Below are 19,209 nucleotides of genomic sequence, written 5' to 3'. Positions count from 1 at the left end.
CTCCCGGCCACACCTACCCGCGTCTCCCCGGCCCCTGCTCCACTGCGCAAGTTCCTATCTTCCTCATGTCAAATCCTCTCGGAACATTTTAATTCTTCCTCAACACTGATTGCACTGTTTTGTTGCCAATGTCCGCGGCTCCTCTTGGAGTCCATTAGAGCCTGGAAATCAGATAATCTGTCTTCTCCACCTGTCGCTGCTCTACGCTCAGAAGGCCTCTGAGGATGTGCCTGGAACGTGAAGGTCGCTGTGAAAGTCGACCGCAGACATGAATGAAAACGAGACATGCCGGTGAGGTGTTTACTGATCTCACTTAGGAATGGGTCGATTGGTTAGAAAAAAGGAAAATAAGGAAGCAGAGGCGTTGGCAAGTAAGTGCCAAAGCAAAATGAAAATGTGCTTTCATGGGAGTCGTCTCAAGATCGATACACAAAAAAGGGACTTTTTGCTGGAAGGGGTCTATGTGGCTTACACAAAAAAGGACAAGCGAGGGTAGAAACTGCAGCTTTTAGAACGGAATATCTAAGGTGAAGGTGCTGAATGTGAAATTGGCTTTTTTGAAAAAAATATGTGTAATGAATAAACCGGCTCCTTCAAAGTCATCACATGCCCAGCTTTAAAAAAAAAGTAGCCAAGCACCTGCTTAATTAGAATAACATTTTTTCAGGTAGTTGATAAGGATGCAAAAGGTCCTCTAATTAGGAAGTGGCTGCTGAAAAAAATTAAAGAATTAAGTTGGGTTCTAGTTACATGAGGACACAGTAATGTACAGCTATTCATATAAAAGAGATTCTTCCCTTTTATTGTATTTTTTAAGTTTACTTATTTTGAGAGAGAGAGAGAGAGAAAGCACGAGTCAGGGAAGGGCAGAAAGAGAGAATCCCAAGCAGGATCGTCACTGTCAGCAGAGAGCCCTTCACGGGGCTCAAACTCACGAACCGTGAGATCATGACCTGAGCCCAAACCAAGAGTAGGAAGCTTAACCGACTGAGCCACTCAGGCGCCCCAAGAAGACCTTACATTTTAACACTCAGTGAAACATAATGGTGGCATTTTTGTGTAAGTACTATTTTAAAAAAGACTAAGAGTCTGACTTAGCATCTAACTTAGTTAATAGGCCATGTGTTCAGGTAGTACGTTCAGTAAAGGAGTGAACCCAGAAGATGTGGGAGAATGGGCGAAGGACAGAAAGCTGAAATACCAAGCCACTAACACTTCTCTCCTTCCTAAGGAGAAGGGGAGAACTCTGAGGGAGAACTCTGAAGGGTCCCTGCCCTTAAGGAGGTCACATCAAGTGTATCCTCCCAGTTGAGGCTCCCACAGACTCCTCTAAAAGCAGTGAACGTTGTACTAACTGGTCCCCCAAGAAAGGGGGTGATGACTCCCCTACACTTACTTAAGCTTGTGGATGCTCTTGTCACTGTATAAAGGATAACATCGTTCTCCAGGAGGAAATCAGAACATAAGCCAGTGGGCAAATTGTTTACATTACTCTGATCCTCAAAACTAGGATGCTAGTAAGAGAGACGGGGCCAGAGGCAACAAATATGCTACTGATGAAAATGCTGTGTCATATACAGTCCCTTTCAAAGAGCCCACTAACGAACTCAATCGAAGCCGTGAGCCTCATTCATCCAACATCCTAACCATGTTCAAATAACCAGAAATAGTTCGTAACATACAACAGTTTGTGTATGATGGTGATTAGTCAAGGACTTGGAGTTAACACAATATCCATCAATTCAAAACGTAATCTTTTAAAATGAAATTAAAATTAGAAGTGCTTTTATAGGCAATGTGCTCTAATACTCTATAGATTATAAATTAATGGATGATAAAATAAAACAGGGTTATCTAGAATGAAAAACAGAATATTTTCCCCAGTTCTGAGTTCATAAAAGCTTGTTTGTGTATTTTTCTCTATGTTAAGGTATATACAATGATATTCTGAAAAGATAACCTGCAAACGAAGATCTATGGAGACTCCCATTTACTGAGAAAATATCAGACCTCTATCTAAAACTGATGATAGCAATGATTAACAATTTAAGAGGAAAAAAATGAACAATACGCTGCTCATTTGCAATTATATTTTCACACATTTTCATAATGAACTAATTTCCAAGGCTGAGCTATATTCATATTTAAAGACACTATATATATCATTGCAAGTAACTAGGAGGCTCATGAAACAATAAAACACAGCTTCTACTTCTCTCAGTTTACTCTTGAGGTAAGTCTTGAAAGACATATTGTAAATGTCACGGTATCATCTTAAAAGAAACCTAAATCGTGCTTTAAGCGGCTTTCACATATGAGGATATGCTATCATTTCAGCAATTTAAGCGTATTTAATTTTAACGCCATCGTTCTTCCCGGATCATCTTCTCTGTGGCTCTGCCCGAGGCAAACAGGACTACACCAAGTCCTAGATGTGAGACCAGGAACACGGTACACGGGAGGAGGGTCCAGAAGCACACAGCTGACAAGCTACCGGCAGGGATTCTGCCCTGTGGGTTAATCCTGACCCGCTGCCCCAGCACGGACTCAGTGAGGCCTGTGTTGAGTGGGGGGGATTTTTTTTAAGCCCCAAAAAGCAAACTCCTAACTGAATGTGACCTTTAATGATTCTCGCGCTCTTCTCTAGTAGCTGGGATGTGAAATTCTCAAAGGATGGTGCTGGACACAAAATCTGATTAAATCAGAGTATGGATTTTTTTTTTTTTTTTTTCCAGTCTCTTCTGTATTTGTTTAACACTAGAAGGGACTAGATTTCACCATTAAGGATCGGGAAGCACTGCGATAAATGATCATTTCAACTGAGGGATGGGGGTGGGATGAGGGGGAAATAACGTCAGAAGATGCAGGAACCAACAGGGCAAGTGGGGATGGAAGAATTCCAGCTGCCCTTTGACACAATGAGGAAGAAACAGGTGTGGACAGTTAGGCCCTAGAGCTGGCTCCCCAAGGTCGCCCTTGACCCAGGGCAAGGACTTAAGGGATTTTGATGCTGTGACTAAAGCTGGCTGATTCCTCCTCCTCTTTTTCTGCCTTTTCTTTTTCTCTTAGAGAGATTATCATCTTGCTAGAGTAAGAGCTTCTAAAGAATAGAATGATGCTTTCCTAGTATCTCCTCCTAATGCTATAAATAAACTGCTTAACAATTTTGTTCATAACATTTCTTATTCTTTGCATTCAAAGGAGAAAAAAGTACGTGCTGATCTTAATGTGTCTGGTGAATTTCGTTAGTGCCATGAATATGCAACCAATTTAATGCCTTAAAATTTTTCTCAACAACTTTGGTGTGAATTCCCCTTGAAAACGTCAATTAAGAATAATCTATAAATAACAGGGGCAATTACTACCTGTGGTTATTAATAAAACATTTAAAAATACTATAAGCTAACTGCCACCAATATGACAAGGTCATATGGTAGTTTTTAAAAATGGCATAATTACAAATACTGTAAAACGACAGTCTACTAATTTAGAGAATCATAGTCTACTTACTATTTGTATGTCTCAGAACGGATATATTCAAACACGTGGGACACGCCAAGCTGGAACTGGTCAGCAATGGGGGTAACCCAGGGATTGTTCTCTGCTTTGAACACTTGCTTCTGACCAGTTAAATCCAAGTTTCCTGAAATGATGGAAGGAAAAGAGGACAGGTGACGTTCATTTCATCTAACACAAATCAGGTCTAAGGAGTCCTGCCCAGTAACCACGGCACAACCCAAAATACCTCTTGGATCATTTGAGTTGATTTTTTAAAAATGTTACTTCAAGTCCTTACTGGTATGCAAGAAATGTTAGTGATAGTACCCTGGCCCAAGAAATTAACAACAGAAGGAAGGAAGGAAGGAAGGGAGGGAGGGAGGGAGGGAGATAAAAAGGTAAGAAGGAAGGAAACCTGGAAGGAGTTCGTGCACATGCAGCACATACTTTATTTTTCTAGGTATTTTTTACAGAGAAGGAAATGACCCATCCAAGACTGAAAGATACAAGCCTTTTAGAACCTCCTGAAATTCTATTTGACAATGTATATTATTGCTTGTCCAATCTCATCTAAACCCAATCCAATCAACATCACCATTCATCAAAGCAGACCATGAGTGAAGGAAGATAAGAACGTTGCCCAAGTAAAATTATTGTTTTATTACTCAGGGACCATAAGCACATCACAGAATCGGCACTAAATGAATCTCATTAACACAGCTGGAAATTCACATCTGTATACTCCTTACCAGCTGATGAATTAGCTTTAAAAACCATTTCTTCATTTGATTACCTACCAATCCCTAAGGTCAATAATTGACATCGCTTTATAGATGGAGAAATGGAAACATGGCAAAATTAAGTAATATGTCCAAGATCAGAACATGTCAAAGTCGGGATTTGAACCCAAGGCTCCTGACCCCAAATCTTGTGTTCTTTCTACACTGTCTGGTGAAGCTTTCAGGTTACATATTCTAGATCAACCACGGATGAGTTAAGGAAGGTAGCATAACAAAGTCAGCAAGTGCCACCCATCTGAATATCATCTGTTAATAGTCAGCTGACCTTTTCCCCCCCATTTGGTATATTCAAAAATGGTAAAGGCTACGTGTGAAAGAGCTTCCCACCACACGCTTGCCTACGCAAGAGACAAGGACAGCACGGTGTTGGAGCAGCAGCGTATTCAGGTTACTTGGCATCAGACTCACCTAAAGCCTTCCCCTAAAGGCCCTACTGAGGAAGTCCACTTTCAGACTCCCAGCCTGCAGGACAAGAGACTCACCGATTATTCTTCCCAAGATACATCCAACGTGCCTTGCCTGTCCAGTTTTGAAACTTTACTTGCCAATTGTGTCATAACTGATAACTCAGGATAAGGAAAACACATTCTGGGATGCAAGTATACCATGAAGCACATAATGTCCTAGCTGATCTGAACTTAAGAAATGCACAAACATTTGTACTGGGAAGATGGTGTAATACTTCTTCTTAAAACAATTGATGGTTTCAATTTGTCTTTTTGTTATACGAACTTGTAACTATTCAGAAAAATAAAGAAAAGACCAATATAAAAGTGATTACAATTTAATAAAATGCTTCTCAAGAAAACAGATATTACCAAATATAATGAGTGAGTAATTCGTCATTTTTCCAAAGCTACTTAGAATTTGTTGGTGTCAACTACAAAAATAAGCAGATAAATTTCTCTTCAAGATTATCAATATTGTCAGTTTCCTCATCCTAATGGTTAAACATCATTAGTCAGATATTAAATCACTGGGTAAATTAATAGGCTTTATTCTCTAAACCAGGAGTCAGAAAACTGCCTCAGGCAAGTCAAAATCCCTGAGTTGTCCAAATTCTCTTAGCTGCATATCCTACTTGGGTGTGAGCTATAAGTCCTGAGCTATTTGTTTTTTATCTTCTCCTGGGGAGGGGTTTTAGCTTTCCAAGAATAAAAATTTGTATCTTGTTTAAATTCCTCTGTAATTATTTTTTTCTTTTAGGATCTTGTTTGCTGTCTCTATGTCCTCTCTTCCACATAATTCTATTACTTTTTCCAATTTTTTCTTTTCCTAAAAATGAATATAACATCTGAAAAAAAGTCTTCCGTTTAAAAACAATTCTAGGGGTGCCTGGGTGGCTCAGTCGGTTAAGTGGATGACTGTTGATTTCAGCTCAGGTCATGATCTCACACTTCGTGGGATCGAGTCTCACATCAGGCTCCATGCTGACAGCACAGAACCTGCTTAAGATTCTCTGCCTCCCTCTCCCCCCTCCCCTGCTCTCTCCCTCTCTCTCTAAAAATAAAAACAATTCTAAAAGAGACAATAAAACCAATTCCATATTTAAAAAAAATTTTAATGTTTATTTATGAGAGAGAGAGAGAGAGAGAGAGCGCATGCAAGCAAGGGAGGGGCAGAGAGAGACACACACAGAATCCGAAGCAGGTTCCAGGCTCTGAGCTGTCAGCACAGAGCCTGACACCGGGCTTGAACTCACGAACTGTGAGGTCATGACCTGAGCAGAAATCGGGTGCTTAACCGACTAAGCTACCCAGGCACCCCAACAATCCCGTATTTCTTAAGTGGCCTGTTTTAAACGTACAGTGAATATGCTGCCCATTGTTCTTAGGAAGCATGGTCACTGAGGGAAGGCCCCACAGCAGGCAACAGTCACCATGGTATAGCAAATTCACTAATAAGCTGGGAGTGGAGGCAGTGGAAGTAAACACCTCTCTTAAAATCTTCACCCCATAAACAAGCTATGTTCATCCTGCCTCTGAGGCCTGCCCACTGACATCGGCATGAAACCAACTATGAAAAAATAAATAACAGACACCTGGAAAAATATATGTATTCCAAAGTGGCTAACAAAAAAAGGAAGAGAAGCCACAAAAGGCATGAATGGCATAAGGAAGCAAACCATTTCCTAAACAAGGGGATCTCCCTGTTAGTGGCTACTCTGACCTGAAGATCTTTCCTCCTTGTTCCCCAAATCATCTATCCTACTGAGAAATACAGTCTGAATTTCTAATGGGTATAATTTAATCTGGTGAACATCTGGGACTCCCCAACATTCGCATATCACCAGGAATTAATTCAACGGGATTGCTTTCTCTTAACATGTGGTTCAGACTAGTCTGCGGAAGAAGAGGGGGAGGATGAGGGAAGGGAACTCGATACCTGGAGCACAGAGCACTTCTCACCATGCTGTGTTTTCAGGGCCCTGGGTCCATGTGAGAAAACTGTGGACCAGGGACAGTCTCCAGGAAAGACCCCACAGGCAATCCTCAGCTCGGGGATGACGTCCATGGGACAGTGAGAGAAAGAAGACTCTCTTTTCTCCTGGGCTGCATCATAAGCTTGCTTCCACCAAGGTCCAAGGGTTGTCCCGAAAATGCGGGAGTACAGGTATGCTCTGAGCGAAGCAAATCTTAATGGATCATCTTTGAGCTTGAGATACAAGTACATGTCTCTGTGCGAAGGAAGAGCCTGCTTCCTACCACCTACCCACTTGGGAATGCACGTGGCCTCTTGTTAACTTATTAGCAGCCTCTTACGAAGCCGGCAGCCTTTTTAGTGGTAATCCTCTGAAAATCACGTACTAAAGTTCTATGCTCCCTGACTGCCACACATGGAAGACAGAGCTAGAGGAGTAATGCCAAGAAAGGTCAGCCGTGTTCTCTGGGCCCTTTTGTCTGAAGCCTCTAACCCCCTGGAGATCTGTCAGTCCCTAGCAATGTCTCTATTTAAGCGCTGTCAACGGAGACAGAAGAGACGGAGGGGACTGCTAATGACGTCTGCTAACTGGAGCACGCAGGAGCAGGAGACGCTGGATGCCAGCTAGACACGTACCCTTTGGGGAAAAGGAGTGCGAAAGTCGGGGTACAACACAAAGGATCATGGGATATTCATGAGCATTCTCGTTTCTACCACTTTACACTCATCTGTGCATTCCAGAGGGGGAGGGGGCCTGGGGCACCCTCTCCCCCACCCCCATGTGCTTAATTTTAGTATCAAACACAGCTACTGAGTCAGATTCCCAGATCTTCACCGGGCTGCCAGAATTGGCAGGGAGTGATTCAAGTTCCCTGGGGGGAGGGGGCGACCCAAAACAATAGCTCGGTGGTGGTCGAAGCTGCTCTTTCCTTGTAAACAAAGAAGCAGGAAGACCATGTTTAACATCCACAGCAAACCCTAAAGCAGACGACTGCTGCAGGTGACAGAGACGGAGATCGTGCAAGCCAAACCCGGGCACTGCCTCTTCGGAGCTCTAACCCGGCTCGGGGTAATAGGACGTGCTTATTTTGCTTTTCAACTTAATGTCATCGGCGGAGAGCACAATACCTGCCTCTGTGCGGCTGGAATCTTCCCAGCCGGCTATTTGTCTCCGGCCTCCCTACCTGCCGGTGTGCCGGCCCAGAATGCAGCAATTTCAGAAGGGGGTTAATATAATTAGAGTAAAGCTGGGCCATTATACTATGTGAAAAGATGACACCCGTCTCATATTGGCCTAGCAACAAGTTACCCTTGCCTCGGCAAAGCTCATCTGTCAGCTGTCGGAGGTAGGTTCCCTTTTAAGTAATAACATGCAGGAAGCGTCTCGCCCCCGCTGTCAGTCAGGATGCAATCCCCCTCACTGCCGCACGCTTCAGTGCGTCTAGTTAGGCGCCCTCGCCCAGCTCCTTTATTAGAAGCCCGAGCGGCGCTCTGGTGGTGTTCTAACAAGGATCAGGCAGCAGGATTAAGCACTGTGACAAAGAGGATCTAATAAGCTAGAAAGTGGTGCATCTACAGACAGGCTGGCTGGCTCCCAGACATAGATTCACTCTGCTCACTCTTCGGTGGGAAGGCCCGGGCCACAGGGGAAGCCAGCCAGCTCCGTGATTAGCGGTGACCCCCTGACCGAGGCTGCTATGAAGATCATATATCACTCAGAGGCTTATTCTGCAATCGCAAATTGGATTTGCCATTTTATTACCTGCAAAAGGACCACATATGCTTCTTTCCAAAGCCGCTGGTACAGTAAGCTTTGCCGTGCCACCGTAATTTTGTAAGCACTAAATCATGCAAAACAATCGTTCTCCTTGCTGGTTACAGATGGGATTGAATGCAATAGGCAATTGCGGCCCCATTAATAAACATGGTCATTTTCACTTACGGAAATTGGTTATTTTCATAATCACCCTGTTCAGAATTCTTCCTGTGTACTTGGAATTCTGAAACATGTGGCCGGTAAATATTATTTATCATATATTAGGAAATCCAGAGGATCTGGGCCAATTTTTCACACCATCAAAGCGGCATTCCCTTCTTTCGTAATTCCAAAATTCCATGGAGCGCTTTTTTAAATTAATGCACTCTAAAAGCCAGGTGCTCACTCCCAGAAATCTAAGGCCATGGTCTAACAAGGTAAAAGTAGCAAACCATGGCTGACTGGGCAGTCTATCATTAGTGTACTAGGTTCGCCCAAACGCAGATAATTGATTTGCTCTGGAAGGGGTCTAGATGGGACATTATGACAGCTGAAAGATCACCCCTGCTCCTCAGTGAAACCACACACTGAAGCTAACCACAAATGACTCCAACACAAAATACAAGCTACATTTACGGCTGCTCCATACATAAAGAGATACCCTACACCTAAATCTCTATAATTCTTATTACCACAAACCATACCACTCATCGCAAAAGTACATGATTAGAGGTAACAACTCAATAGGGAAGGCTCCTACTTTTCCCCTTCTTTAGCAAAACACTTTACTGAATGGAAAATGATCATATGGCTCATAAAATAATGCTTACATTGTAACAGTAAATGTTTGTGGTAATAAAACACACCGGAAACAAACAGAATGTTCACCAACAGGTGAGAAGCAGAATAATGTATGTTCCAGCCCTATAGGTATGGAATGGATTTATTTGCATGTCCTGGCCTAGAAAGAGGTCTACAGTATAATTAAAAATAATAATAATAAGAGTATTCTAAATTTGCTCTTATTTTTGAAAAAAGTACCTCAAAAAAATCCCATACATGTGCATGAGTAAATGTTTATGTGAAAAGTAAAAGAAGAAGGCACATACGTCAAATCGTGAATGTGGGTTTCCCTGAAGAGGGGAAGTTAAGGCAGGACAGGGATTTGAACCAGCAGAGCAAAGGATAAACTACTCATTTTCTCTTTTGAGAATTCCATGTGCTTACAAGTATGGATTATTTTTATAATAAAAGCATAAAGTACCCTGAAAGGAAATGCCAAATACAATTTCAAAATACATGAAGCACATTAATTAGCACAAAGGAGCCCATCTTATTTAAAATGGCATCGTCCATGGGGCGCCTGGGTGGCTCAGTTGGTTGAGCGGCCGACTTCAGCTCAAGTCATACAGCTCGTGCGTTCGAGTCCACGCTGGGCTCTGTGCTGACAGCTCGTAGCCTGGAGCCTGCTTCCGATTCTGTGTCTCCCTCTCTCTCTGCCCCCAACCCACTCACATTCTGTCTCTGTCTCTCTCAAAAGTAAATACACATTAAAAATAAAAAAATTAAATGGCATCATCCTACTGCAGTGAACACCAAACTTCGTAGATGATGGTCTATAAAGCCGTAACTGGACTGAGAATCTAGATCTGAAGCTGCTTCTCTTTCTGGGCATCATCAATGCAATCAAAGTAAGCTGGGATGTCTCATGACAGCTCTCAAATTTATTCCGTGGGGAATTCGAGGCCACACTGTCATTCTGGCAATTGTCTGCTTAGCCTTTCTGGCAACACGTCATTCATTTAATACACCCAATGAATGCACTGCTGCTTTAGGATACATACTTAAATAGACAGCTGCTCTTCTGATCTTGTTGGGGAAGAGTACAATTTAAATAAAAAAAAAATAAAAATAATATCCTGCCAAATGGCTCCAACAAAGTGGCCTCTGATTTATATGTATCCCTGTGTACAAGGGTTCAGAAACCCTTTTCACCAATGAAGAAAAATTGCATGTTACATAGGTTTCCCTCTGATACTCTTCTTGGCCATTTGAGATCTGTGTTCCAGGGTCAGATGGAAAAAGGGGGCCCTCGGTCACTTATAAACATGACGGCCCAACAATGGAACCGCAGCAGCCCCAATACACACCACCATGGTTGTTTCTTCCTGCAAGGCACCTTCTATGGATGTTAAATAAATAATTCGTGTTTTAACCTGCTGCTCATATAGGATTTCCCAATCATCCTTTCAAATGTGGGAGGTAATCTCATTTGTGCTTGCCAGATTTCCCTTTGTTATGTAATGCTACCAAGGGTAGACAGAAGCCCAGGAGATCTGGCCAGAGGACCTGGCTCCCGATCCCAAATAGCACACATCAACTTTGTGACAGACACGTTTGGGGTCAATCTTTGTTCTTTTTTTCTGAGGTTTGCCTTCCTCAGCTGTCCTGTGGGGATAACAGTACCAACTGATAGGACTACAGACAAGAGCCAACAAGTGTACAGAATGGTTCCATAAACTGGAAAGCACTATATACAGTATGCTCCTCGTTATTATTATTTCAAGTGAAATCTGCAAAGGAGTGAAATGTATACTCGAAAACAATGTGCCTAAAGTGGGTTTGCTGAATGAATTTATAACCCCCGGAAACAGGAGGTGCCCTAAGTCAGTTATTATTTATGCAGTGACACTCTTATGAGGAAGGGGCCCTGTTCATGATCTTCTCAAGGGTCTGTGATTGAAAGGAGAGGAAAAATAAAATTTAGCAACACTGATTTCATTTCCTGGAAGTCTGAATGATGTCTAAACAGCAGCAGTCTGAGGCACCCTCCTGGAGTCAGTTCCCAGAGTACACTGGGGCACCCACCGTCCCCCTAGCCCTCATTCTCTCCATTCTAATTCCCGAGTTCAGGACATCCTTATGACTGCCTGGGAAGCTGGGAATGTCAACACCGAGGGAGCTTCCGTTACCCTGGAGACTCCAGAAGTCACTAATTAATGCAACATAAACTAAAATAAATTTATGTTCAAAGAATAAGTTTCAGTATAATCTTTTTTAAGTTTATTTATTTTGCAAGAGAGCAAGTGAGCAGGGGAGGGGCAGAGAGAGAGAGGGAGAGAATCCCAAGGAGACTGCACAGTCCGTGTAGAGCTCAATGCAGGGACTGAACTTGAACTAACCATGAGACTGTGACCCGAGCCAAAATCAAGAGTTGGACACTTAAGTGACTGAGTGAGCCACGAAGGTGCCCTTCAGTATCATAACTTTTAATAGGATTGATAAATATATATCACAAACCGGCCTTCACCATAGCTGTTTAAGATAAACGTATACAGAAAGGCCACCTTCTTGATAAAACTTTTTTTTCAGCCAGTGTAGCATTCAGTTCATCTTTTATCTCAGGTTCCTTCAACAATTCCCTCATTAGCAAGATTTAATATTTATAATAGCATTACCTACTTGATTTGTGATACTGCAGACAGCAACAATTTGTTGTTTTCTTCCTTGAAGGCCCTCTAGTCCCTAGTTAATCCCTACAGGTATATGGGGCTCACCATCACATCCACATTGCCTAGTTATTTTTGTTCCATAGCACACCTTCAGAAGACCTGCAACTCCCTTTCAGTGAAACATATGGAGTCTTGAAGAAGTAAGGAGCAGGCTGTATAAGAAGAGTAAACTGTATAAATTAACACCATTAGCATGTAAGAAACAAAATCCAAGACAGCATCTACCATTCATGCTTGTGAACACACAAGTATAAGGAAACGCAAAGACTAGAAGACAGTGAGTTCTATCCTGTTCACTTGCAGTTCAGAAACATCCTCCTCTCAAATTAGCACATATTCAAAAAGACTGGGGCTCCCAGGGTTGGCCAAGGGTCGAGAATTAGACAGTTCCCAATATGGCTGGTCGGAGTACAAAATGGCACCTCTTTACGGAAAGGTAATTTGGCAATATATATTCAGAGCTATAAAAATGTTCATACTGTTTGACCTAGTAATTCCATCCTGGTAATAAATTTATGCTAAGGAAATGATCATAGATATCCCCAATGATTTATGAATACAAATTTTCAACTCAGTGTTGCTTATGTTCCTCCTCAACATCTGTAAACAACTCAGATGTCTAAGGGCTTGGTTAACAAATTATAAACACTCATATTATGTAGCCACATGATTAAAAATGTTTTCAAATAAAATTTAATGACATACAGTGATGGTCATGACTTAATATTGAACTGAACACAATAGGCTATTGAACTCATAAAGTATGGTAGGTTTTTTTTTTTTTTAAATAGGTATTTACACATACATGTAAGGAAAAAGGCTAAAAAAATACACATAAGTACCAACGCACAAGAATAGAGAAAAGGTGGGAGGGAAGTACACTCAGAATCCTAACAGTGGCCATTTCTGAAAGACAGGATCGAGAAAGTTACCCCTTTCTGTGTTTTTCAGATTTTCTAAAGCTGTTTCTAAAGTTGTTAAAAACACTATATTGTACACCTGAAACTAATAGAACACTGTATGTTAACTATTCTGGATTAAAATTTTAAAAAAGTAGGTTAAAGCAATATAGAAAATAAATAAATAAATAAATAAATAAATAAATAAATAAATAAATAAATAAATATTTAAAAAGACTTGGGTGAGGCCCAAGAGTTTCCATTTCTAACAAGTTCTTACGGACAGATAATGTTTCTTGTGGAGACCACACTCAGAAAAAAGTCACTACTGACAACCGTAATTAGAAATTAGAAATAACTGTATAATGTGTAGGCATTTTAAATATAGACAATTATATCTGTCAATTACTCCTCAATAACATTAAAAAAATTTGATCAAAGGTTTTTTAAATTTTAAATAAAGCAGCCAAAAAATAATAAATCTTGACTACTGAGAAAGAAATCTAACTTTTAGACAATATTACTAGTACTATTAAAGACGTCAAAAAAAAAAAAAAAAACCCACAGATCAATGAATACTCACCATTACCATCATTTTCATCACTGTAATTACAATAGCTCTTATTTGCAGAGCGTGTACCATATACCGGTCGTAGCTTCAGGTGCTTTGCGTACACGTTATTCTAAGCAGTTACTAAGATCTTGCATGGAAAGTATTATCATCTCATTTAAGAAAAGCAACAACATTCAGGGCGGTTAAGATCCATATCCAAGGTCACATGAGTAGTACAAGGCAGAGCTGGGATTCAAAGGCCAATTTATCTGGGCTCTTGGTCTTTCCAGGACAGGACACGCATCTCCTACCACAAAAAGGTATTGATTGAGGAAGCATTGGAACAGTCAATAACTTGACCAGGTTTAATGAGCACCAGGGAGGCATCTGCGGAAATACACTCTTTACCTCCCTCACAGGTCTAGTATTCCATTATCAGAACCATTATCTTAAAGGTTGAAAGCCTAGTTGCCTCTAGGTTATTTTCTTTTTATATTAAAACACCCTGGTAGAGTAATGCATTATTAGGCTGATACACTTTCATTAACAGGACAGAGTGACTACTTTTAAGAGGTAGCATTAATACAGACAGGCATGCACTTCCCTATTCGCCGTTTTTATTCAAAATCTGCAACTATGCTTTGAGGTGGCTCATGTACAAATACACTGACTGTAACATTACTTATACGGAAGCTGATCAAGATCGAGATGTCAGTTTAACTCAGAAGCCCATTCAGGGAAGTTGGGAGGGAGGGGTCTTGTGGGGATGGAGTTTTAAACATATGTAGATTTCTATGCGATTTTATTTTCCAAATCATGTGAAAAGAGGAAATGACTGCTTAGATAACTTTATAGGACATAAAAAGCCAGAGAAATATAAACTGATTCAATTAGTGTGAATACGGTCCCATAATCTTAATAATACTAATGGTGGGGAGCCTGGTAGCTCAGTTGGTTGAGCATCTGACTTCAGTTCAGGTCACGATCTCCCTGTTCTTGAGTTCAAGCCCTGCATCAGGCTCACAGCTGTCAGCATGAAGCCCACCTCACATCTCTGTCCTCCTCTCTCTGCCCATCCCCTGCACTTTCTCTCTAAAATAAACATTAAAAACAACAGTAATAATAACTGTAATGACCTTTCCAAAAGGCAACAACTTGTTTAATGGCTAACCTCAAAAACGGTTACTAAAAAAGTATGGCAATTGTTCCGCCAACAGGACCAGGACTGAAGTTTAAGTGTCATTGTAATATATTACCAGGTACTTGCTCATGAGGAAGTATGAAACGAAATTAATTTTATTTTTTATTTATATATAAATACCCCTGAATCCAACTTTATTAAAGGTTAAGTAAGGGATCAATCTACTACACAGGACCTAAACTTAAGTTATATGTAAAAATGGCTTGTTTCGGCTTTGCTCCTCACTCTGGAGCTTATATTTTTATTACTTTGGTGCCAGGTGCCACGCTCTCTGCAGAGGCTGTAGGTGGTAGGAGTGTGGATATTATGTCACGTAAAATATGTACTAAGATAATTAAGAATCGTGAGTGACACAAATGCTAAAACTACATGAAAAACTGCAACAATTGTAACTCAATTTCCAGTGAATTCAAAATTACTCATGCTAAAAGAAACCCCAAATGTTTTTTAGGTAATGTACTAACAGCCCATTTTAATAAGTTTGATGAACTTACTTTTGCTTATTTTCAAGTGTAACAATAATAGCTTAGAACCAAGATGTAATGGAAAGAAAATCACAACTATCTTGAAGTGGTATTTCCATGTGTGTGAATACACACACGCATGTACGTACCCACATACACACTCACCCTACTGTAGCATCTGACAAATAAAAGAAAAGCAAAGACTACACCCAAAAGCAGAAAAGCCGTATAGTTGTGGGGAGCGGGGGGAAGTTCAAAACATGGTAAGTTTCTACTTTTACAGATACCTATATACTTCTTTTTCAGTATAAGTGATATAAGGCAAATAAACATCCCAAACTAATATAAACAAGAGGACCTTACTGTCTGGTGCTAATCCGGAGTCAAGCACAGGCCAAGGATACAAGCTGATGACTATGTTAAAAAAATTTAATAATAAGCCTTAAGAAACAGGAAAGCCAAAGGACTATACAACTCAAGGTACAAAAGTCTGCCCCACTTCCCAAAGCTCTACTTAGACAATTTGCCATTCCTAATGTACGAAGGAAGTATTAACTATAAATAACCGAGAGAAAATGGAGATCTACCACAATTTGGGATTTGGGTGAGGATGATCACATCATGAATTTGTTTCCAGTATTTTTGGAAAGCCAACTGTCTTGGGTTAAAAATATGAAATCCTGTCACAGTTAACAAACAATAAAAAAGGAAAGTACTATGATACTCTACTCAAGGGAAAAACAATCAACAACTATGAGACAGTTTTCAGTGTGTGAAGGTGTTTCAGAGACTCAATTTATTTACCGAAGAATAGAGTTTGAATTAGCCAACTCCTGGCTTGGTTCCAGGCAGTGGCACTTCGCGACAAGTGTCGTGATTGCTACTGGTTTATCCAGCGTGGTCTATCGGCAAACTCCATCTTGCTACTGTCAAGAGTCAGACTATCCTGAGAGTCCTTAACCATTATCATCATAAACACTTATCAGAAGAAAAGAGAAATAGAATTAATATCTTTCCAATGACACCACCTGTTTAAAACACAAAATAACCACCTTAAGAAGTAACTAATTGATAGGAGACATTTTTGACGCTATTTGAATTTACTATCTTATTTGATCTTCACCATCCGGAGACCTAAAGAGATGTTCACAAGGGAAACATTTTTGCTTGGTAGTAAATTTGACATCAACAAATAAAAACAAATGGTGTCCTATGGCTTCAGCAAGAGCCAGGTCCCTCTCTTCGATAATGCAAATTTATAAGAGTAAGAGGGGCAAACCTAGAATAAATAAAGTAGGCTCCGCACAGTGGCCAGAACGGCGGCTTCAATTTTTAAACAAGTGTATTTTACAAACGGTATTGTGGGGGCACCTGGGTGGCTCAGCTGGCTAAGAGTGTCTGACTCTTGAACTTGGCTCAGGTCACGATCTCATGGTTCGTGAGTTTGAGCCCTGTGTCAGGCTCTGGGCTGACAGCTCAGAGCCTGCTTGGGATGGTCTCTCTCTCTCTCTCTCTCTCTCTCTCTCTCTCTCTCTGCCCCTTCCCCGCTTGCACACTCTCTCTCTCAAAATAAATTAACTTAAAAAAAAATTTTTTTAATCATTCACAGGGCATTCATACTCACTTTCCATCAACAATGTGTGACTTACTTGGGACGACCATGAGCAAACATACCATAGTGTTTCTTGCTTCTACACCTACCTCCATGCTCTTTCTCCCCTGTGCCTCCTGACAAAAACCCCATTCCATGTCACCTCTTCAGGGAAGCCTGCCTGGACTTCCCCACAGAAATCTGAGCCCTATGATTCTTGTCTATCACAGCACTTATTTGTTTTGCAGTACTTATTACATTGTATAATTTTTTCCTGGGTTGTTTTTTTCCTTTGGTCTGTTCTTCCACCTCCACTGGAAGCTCCGTGGGCACAGAAGCTCTTATCGACCGTCTTGCTCTGTGAGGTGCCTGGCTCCTCTCACAGCAGCGGCTGCTGTGTCTACACTCCCATTACATAACCAAAGTGGAATTACAACCAAATTGTTTCCCTTTCGGAGTCCTTCATGAAATAGGGTGGGCATTTTGTCTTACACGTTTTTCTTTTCCTGGTGTCTAATGCATAATGATGATGCGTTTCTCCAACGGGATGAGAGGTGGTCCCTCTCCGGGTGCCTTTCACCTGAACTGGGATAGAGTTTTAAAGGCAACTATACACTTGTCCACCTACACTTCATCCCAGGCCCACCACAGATTGCGACGTGTCCCCTTCTGTCCCACTTGACAGTAATGACTGGCACTGGAGACGTCACTGAGCTGGGCATGGAAAGACTACCCGGGAGGGGGAGAAGAAACACTAACAGCAATGCAGCAGGCTCTCACAGGTACGTCGAATCAGCAGACTATCCGTGTTTATTCCCAGTGTGCACAATGGCTTAAGTGATAAGCACATAATCTGAAAATGAGAAAAATGCTTCTTGGATCTACGCATCACCGACTAGCCTAGATGCCTCATCCATAGCATCTCAAAGGTGTCTGAGGAGGGGCCACACAGTTAAGGAACAGGAGGTTCAGAGAGGATTCTGTCGTTTCCCGAAGGCGCATGGCAACATTGAGATTCACACCAAGGTCTGCTCCTTCCTACATGCCACGGTCAGTCATCAGGAAGGACCAGTCTGTCTGTTTGCTCATTCTTGCCCATTTTTCCTCCTTCCTCTCTCTTCCCTTTTCAAGAAAAAACCACAGTGACAATATAAACACACTTTCAAGTGTGTTGGGGTCAGCACAAAATAGCCAACTATGCCTAGAACAGCACCTAACCATGGTTGTGATGTAAAACGTAGGTTATCCCATAAATTATTCTGGAAGACAAATAATTATATATACATATGTGTTTCAGAAACACGTCTGCAAATATCAATACCTAATAAAAATCAAATAGAAAACAGAAATGCACAGAATCACTGAGTACAGACAGTAGCTGAATTACACAGATGATCTCCATTTCACAATACAAAACAGTATGTATGATACCAATAAGAACGTTTAGGGAATGAAAACGTCCTGAGTCTTTTACAGCTAACTCAGGTTCAGGTTCAGGAGAAAACCCTCCTTATTTCTCGCTAAACATTTTCTCACGTACTAGAGGTTTCTTATTAAGACTCCTACACCGAAAATGAATTACGCCAAGGACTGCAATTCTCTTTCACGTGTTGTTTATGTGCACACATGAGACTTTAGAGATTACACAGGTTTCGGAAGTGATTTTATATGCCACCACAGTCCTATGCCGGGACTGCCGTCCAAAACAGCACAGACTAGGTGCCTTACACAACAGAAGGTTATTTTTTCACGGTTCTGGAAGCCAGCAGCCTAAGATCAAGGTGTCGGCAGATGTGGTTTCTCCTGAGGCCTTGCTCCTTGGCTTCTAGATGGCCACCTTCCAGCTGTGAACTCACATGGCCTGTGGGAGTACCAGCCTGGTGTCTCTGTGTCCAAATTTTCTCTTCTTAAAAGATACCAGTCAAATTGGATTAGAGCCCTCCCTAAGGGCCTCATTTTAACTTAATTACCTCCTTAAAGACCCTATCTCCAAAGAGAGTCACATTCTAAGGTGTTAGGTCTCCAGCATATGAATCTTAGTGGGGGTGGCGGTACGGATAGGCATGGAAACCAGTTCAGCCTGTAACAGCCACTGTCTCCATTTTCTTAATAGTCAAGTGGCTGGAGTTTCAGAAAGTCTGCCCTACATATCTGTTTTTGATTAATCAAGGTACTTATCCACTCACAAACACCTGTTTAGTAGAGTTTATGTCACAAAGATAAGAAAACTTGTCCCCAGTGAGCTTGTGGTCTAGTGATTCAAATGAATACAAAACAGAGATAATTACAACACAATAAGCCCTTGATTCAGAGTGGAAATGGAGGCAGAGGGTAGGACCAACGCGGGGAGTGACTCTTAACAGGATCTCAGTGGAGTCTCCAGAAAAAGGGGACAGGGGCAAAAAGTAGAAATCACAATGACAACAGGAAGACTGGGAGCTTTGTCTGGAAAGGCAGGCAGGGGGCGCTAGATCACCGGAAGCCTTATCTGGCAGAGCACCTGGGGCTTTATCT

General features: G+C 41.4%; 1 protein-coding gene across 3 annotated transcripts in view; it reads right to left on the bottom strand.

The window, feature by feature from the left end:
• Positions 1 to 19,209, bottom strand: part of RSU1 (Ras suppressor protein 1) — a 201,925-nt gene that overhangs the window by 85,895 nt on the left and 96,821 nt on the right. For 2 of the 3 annotated variants that reach the window (XM_019460671.2, XM_019460670.2), the window contains one exon: positions 3,511 to 3,643. The exons of the other annotated variant lie outside the window; for it this stretch is intronic. In XM_019460671.2, coding sequence (XP_019316216.1) covers positions 3,511 to 3,643 — 133 coding nt within the window. The remainder of the gene's footprint in view (positions 1 to 3,510; positions 3,644 to 19,209) is intronic. 3 annotated transcript variants of the gene reach the window in all.

The sequence above is a fragment of the Panthera pardus genome, unplaced genomic scaffold (assembly GCF_024362965.1).
Source record: "Panthera pardus isolate Hobbes unplaced genomic scaffold, ASM2436296v1 HiC_scaffold_6, whole genome shotgun sequence".
NCBI lineage: Eukaryota > Metazoa > Chordata > Mammalia > Carnivora > Felidae > Panthera > Panthera pardus.
Note: the sequence above shows the minus strand (reverse complement) of the source record. Positions and strands in the feature narration are given on the sequence as shown.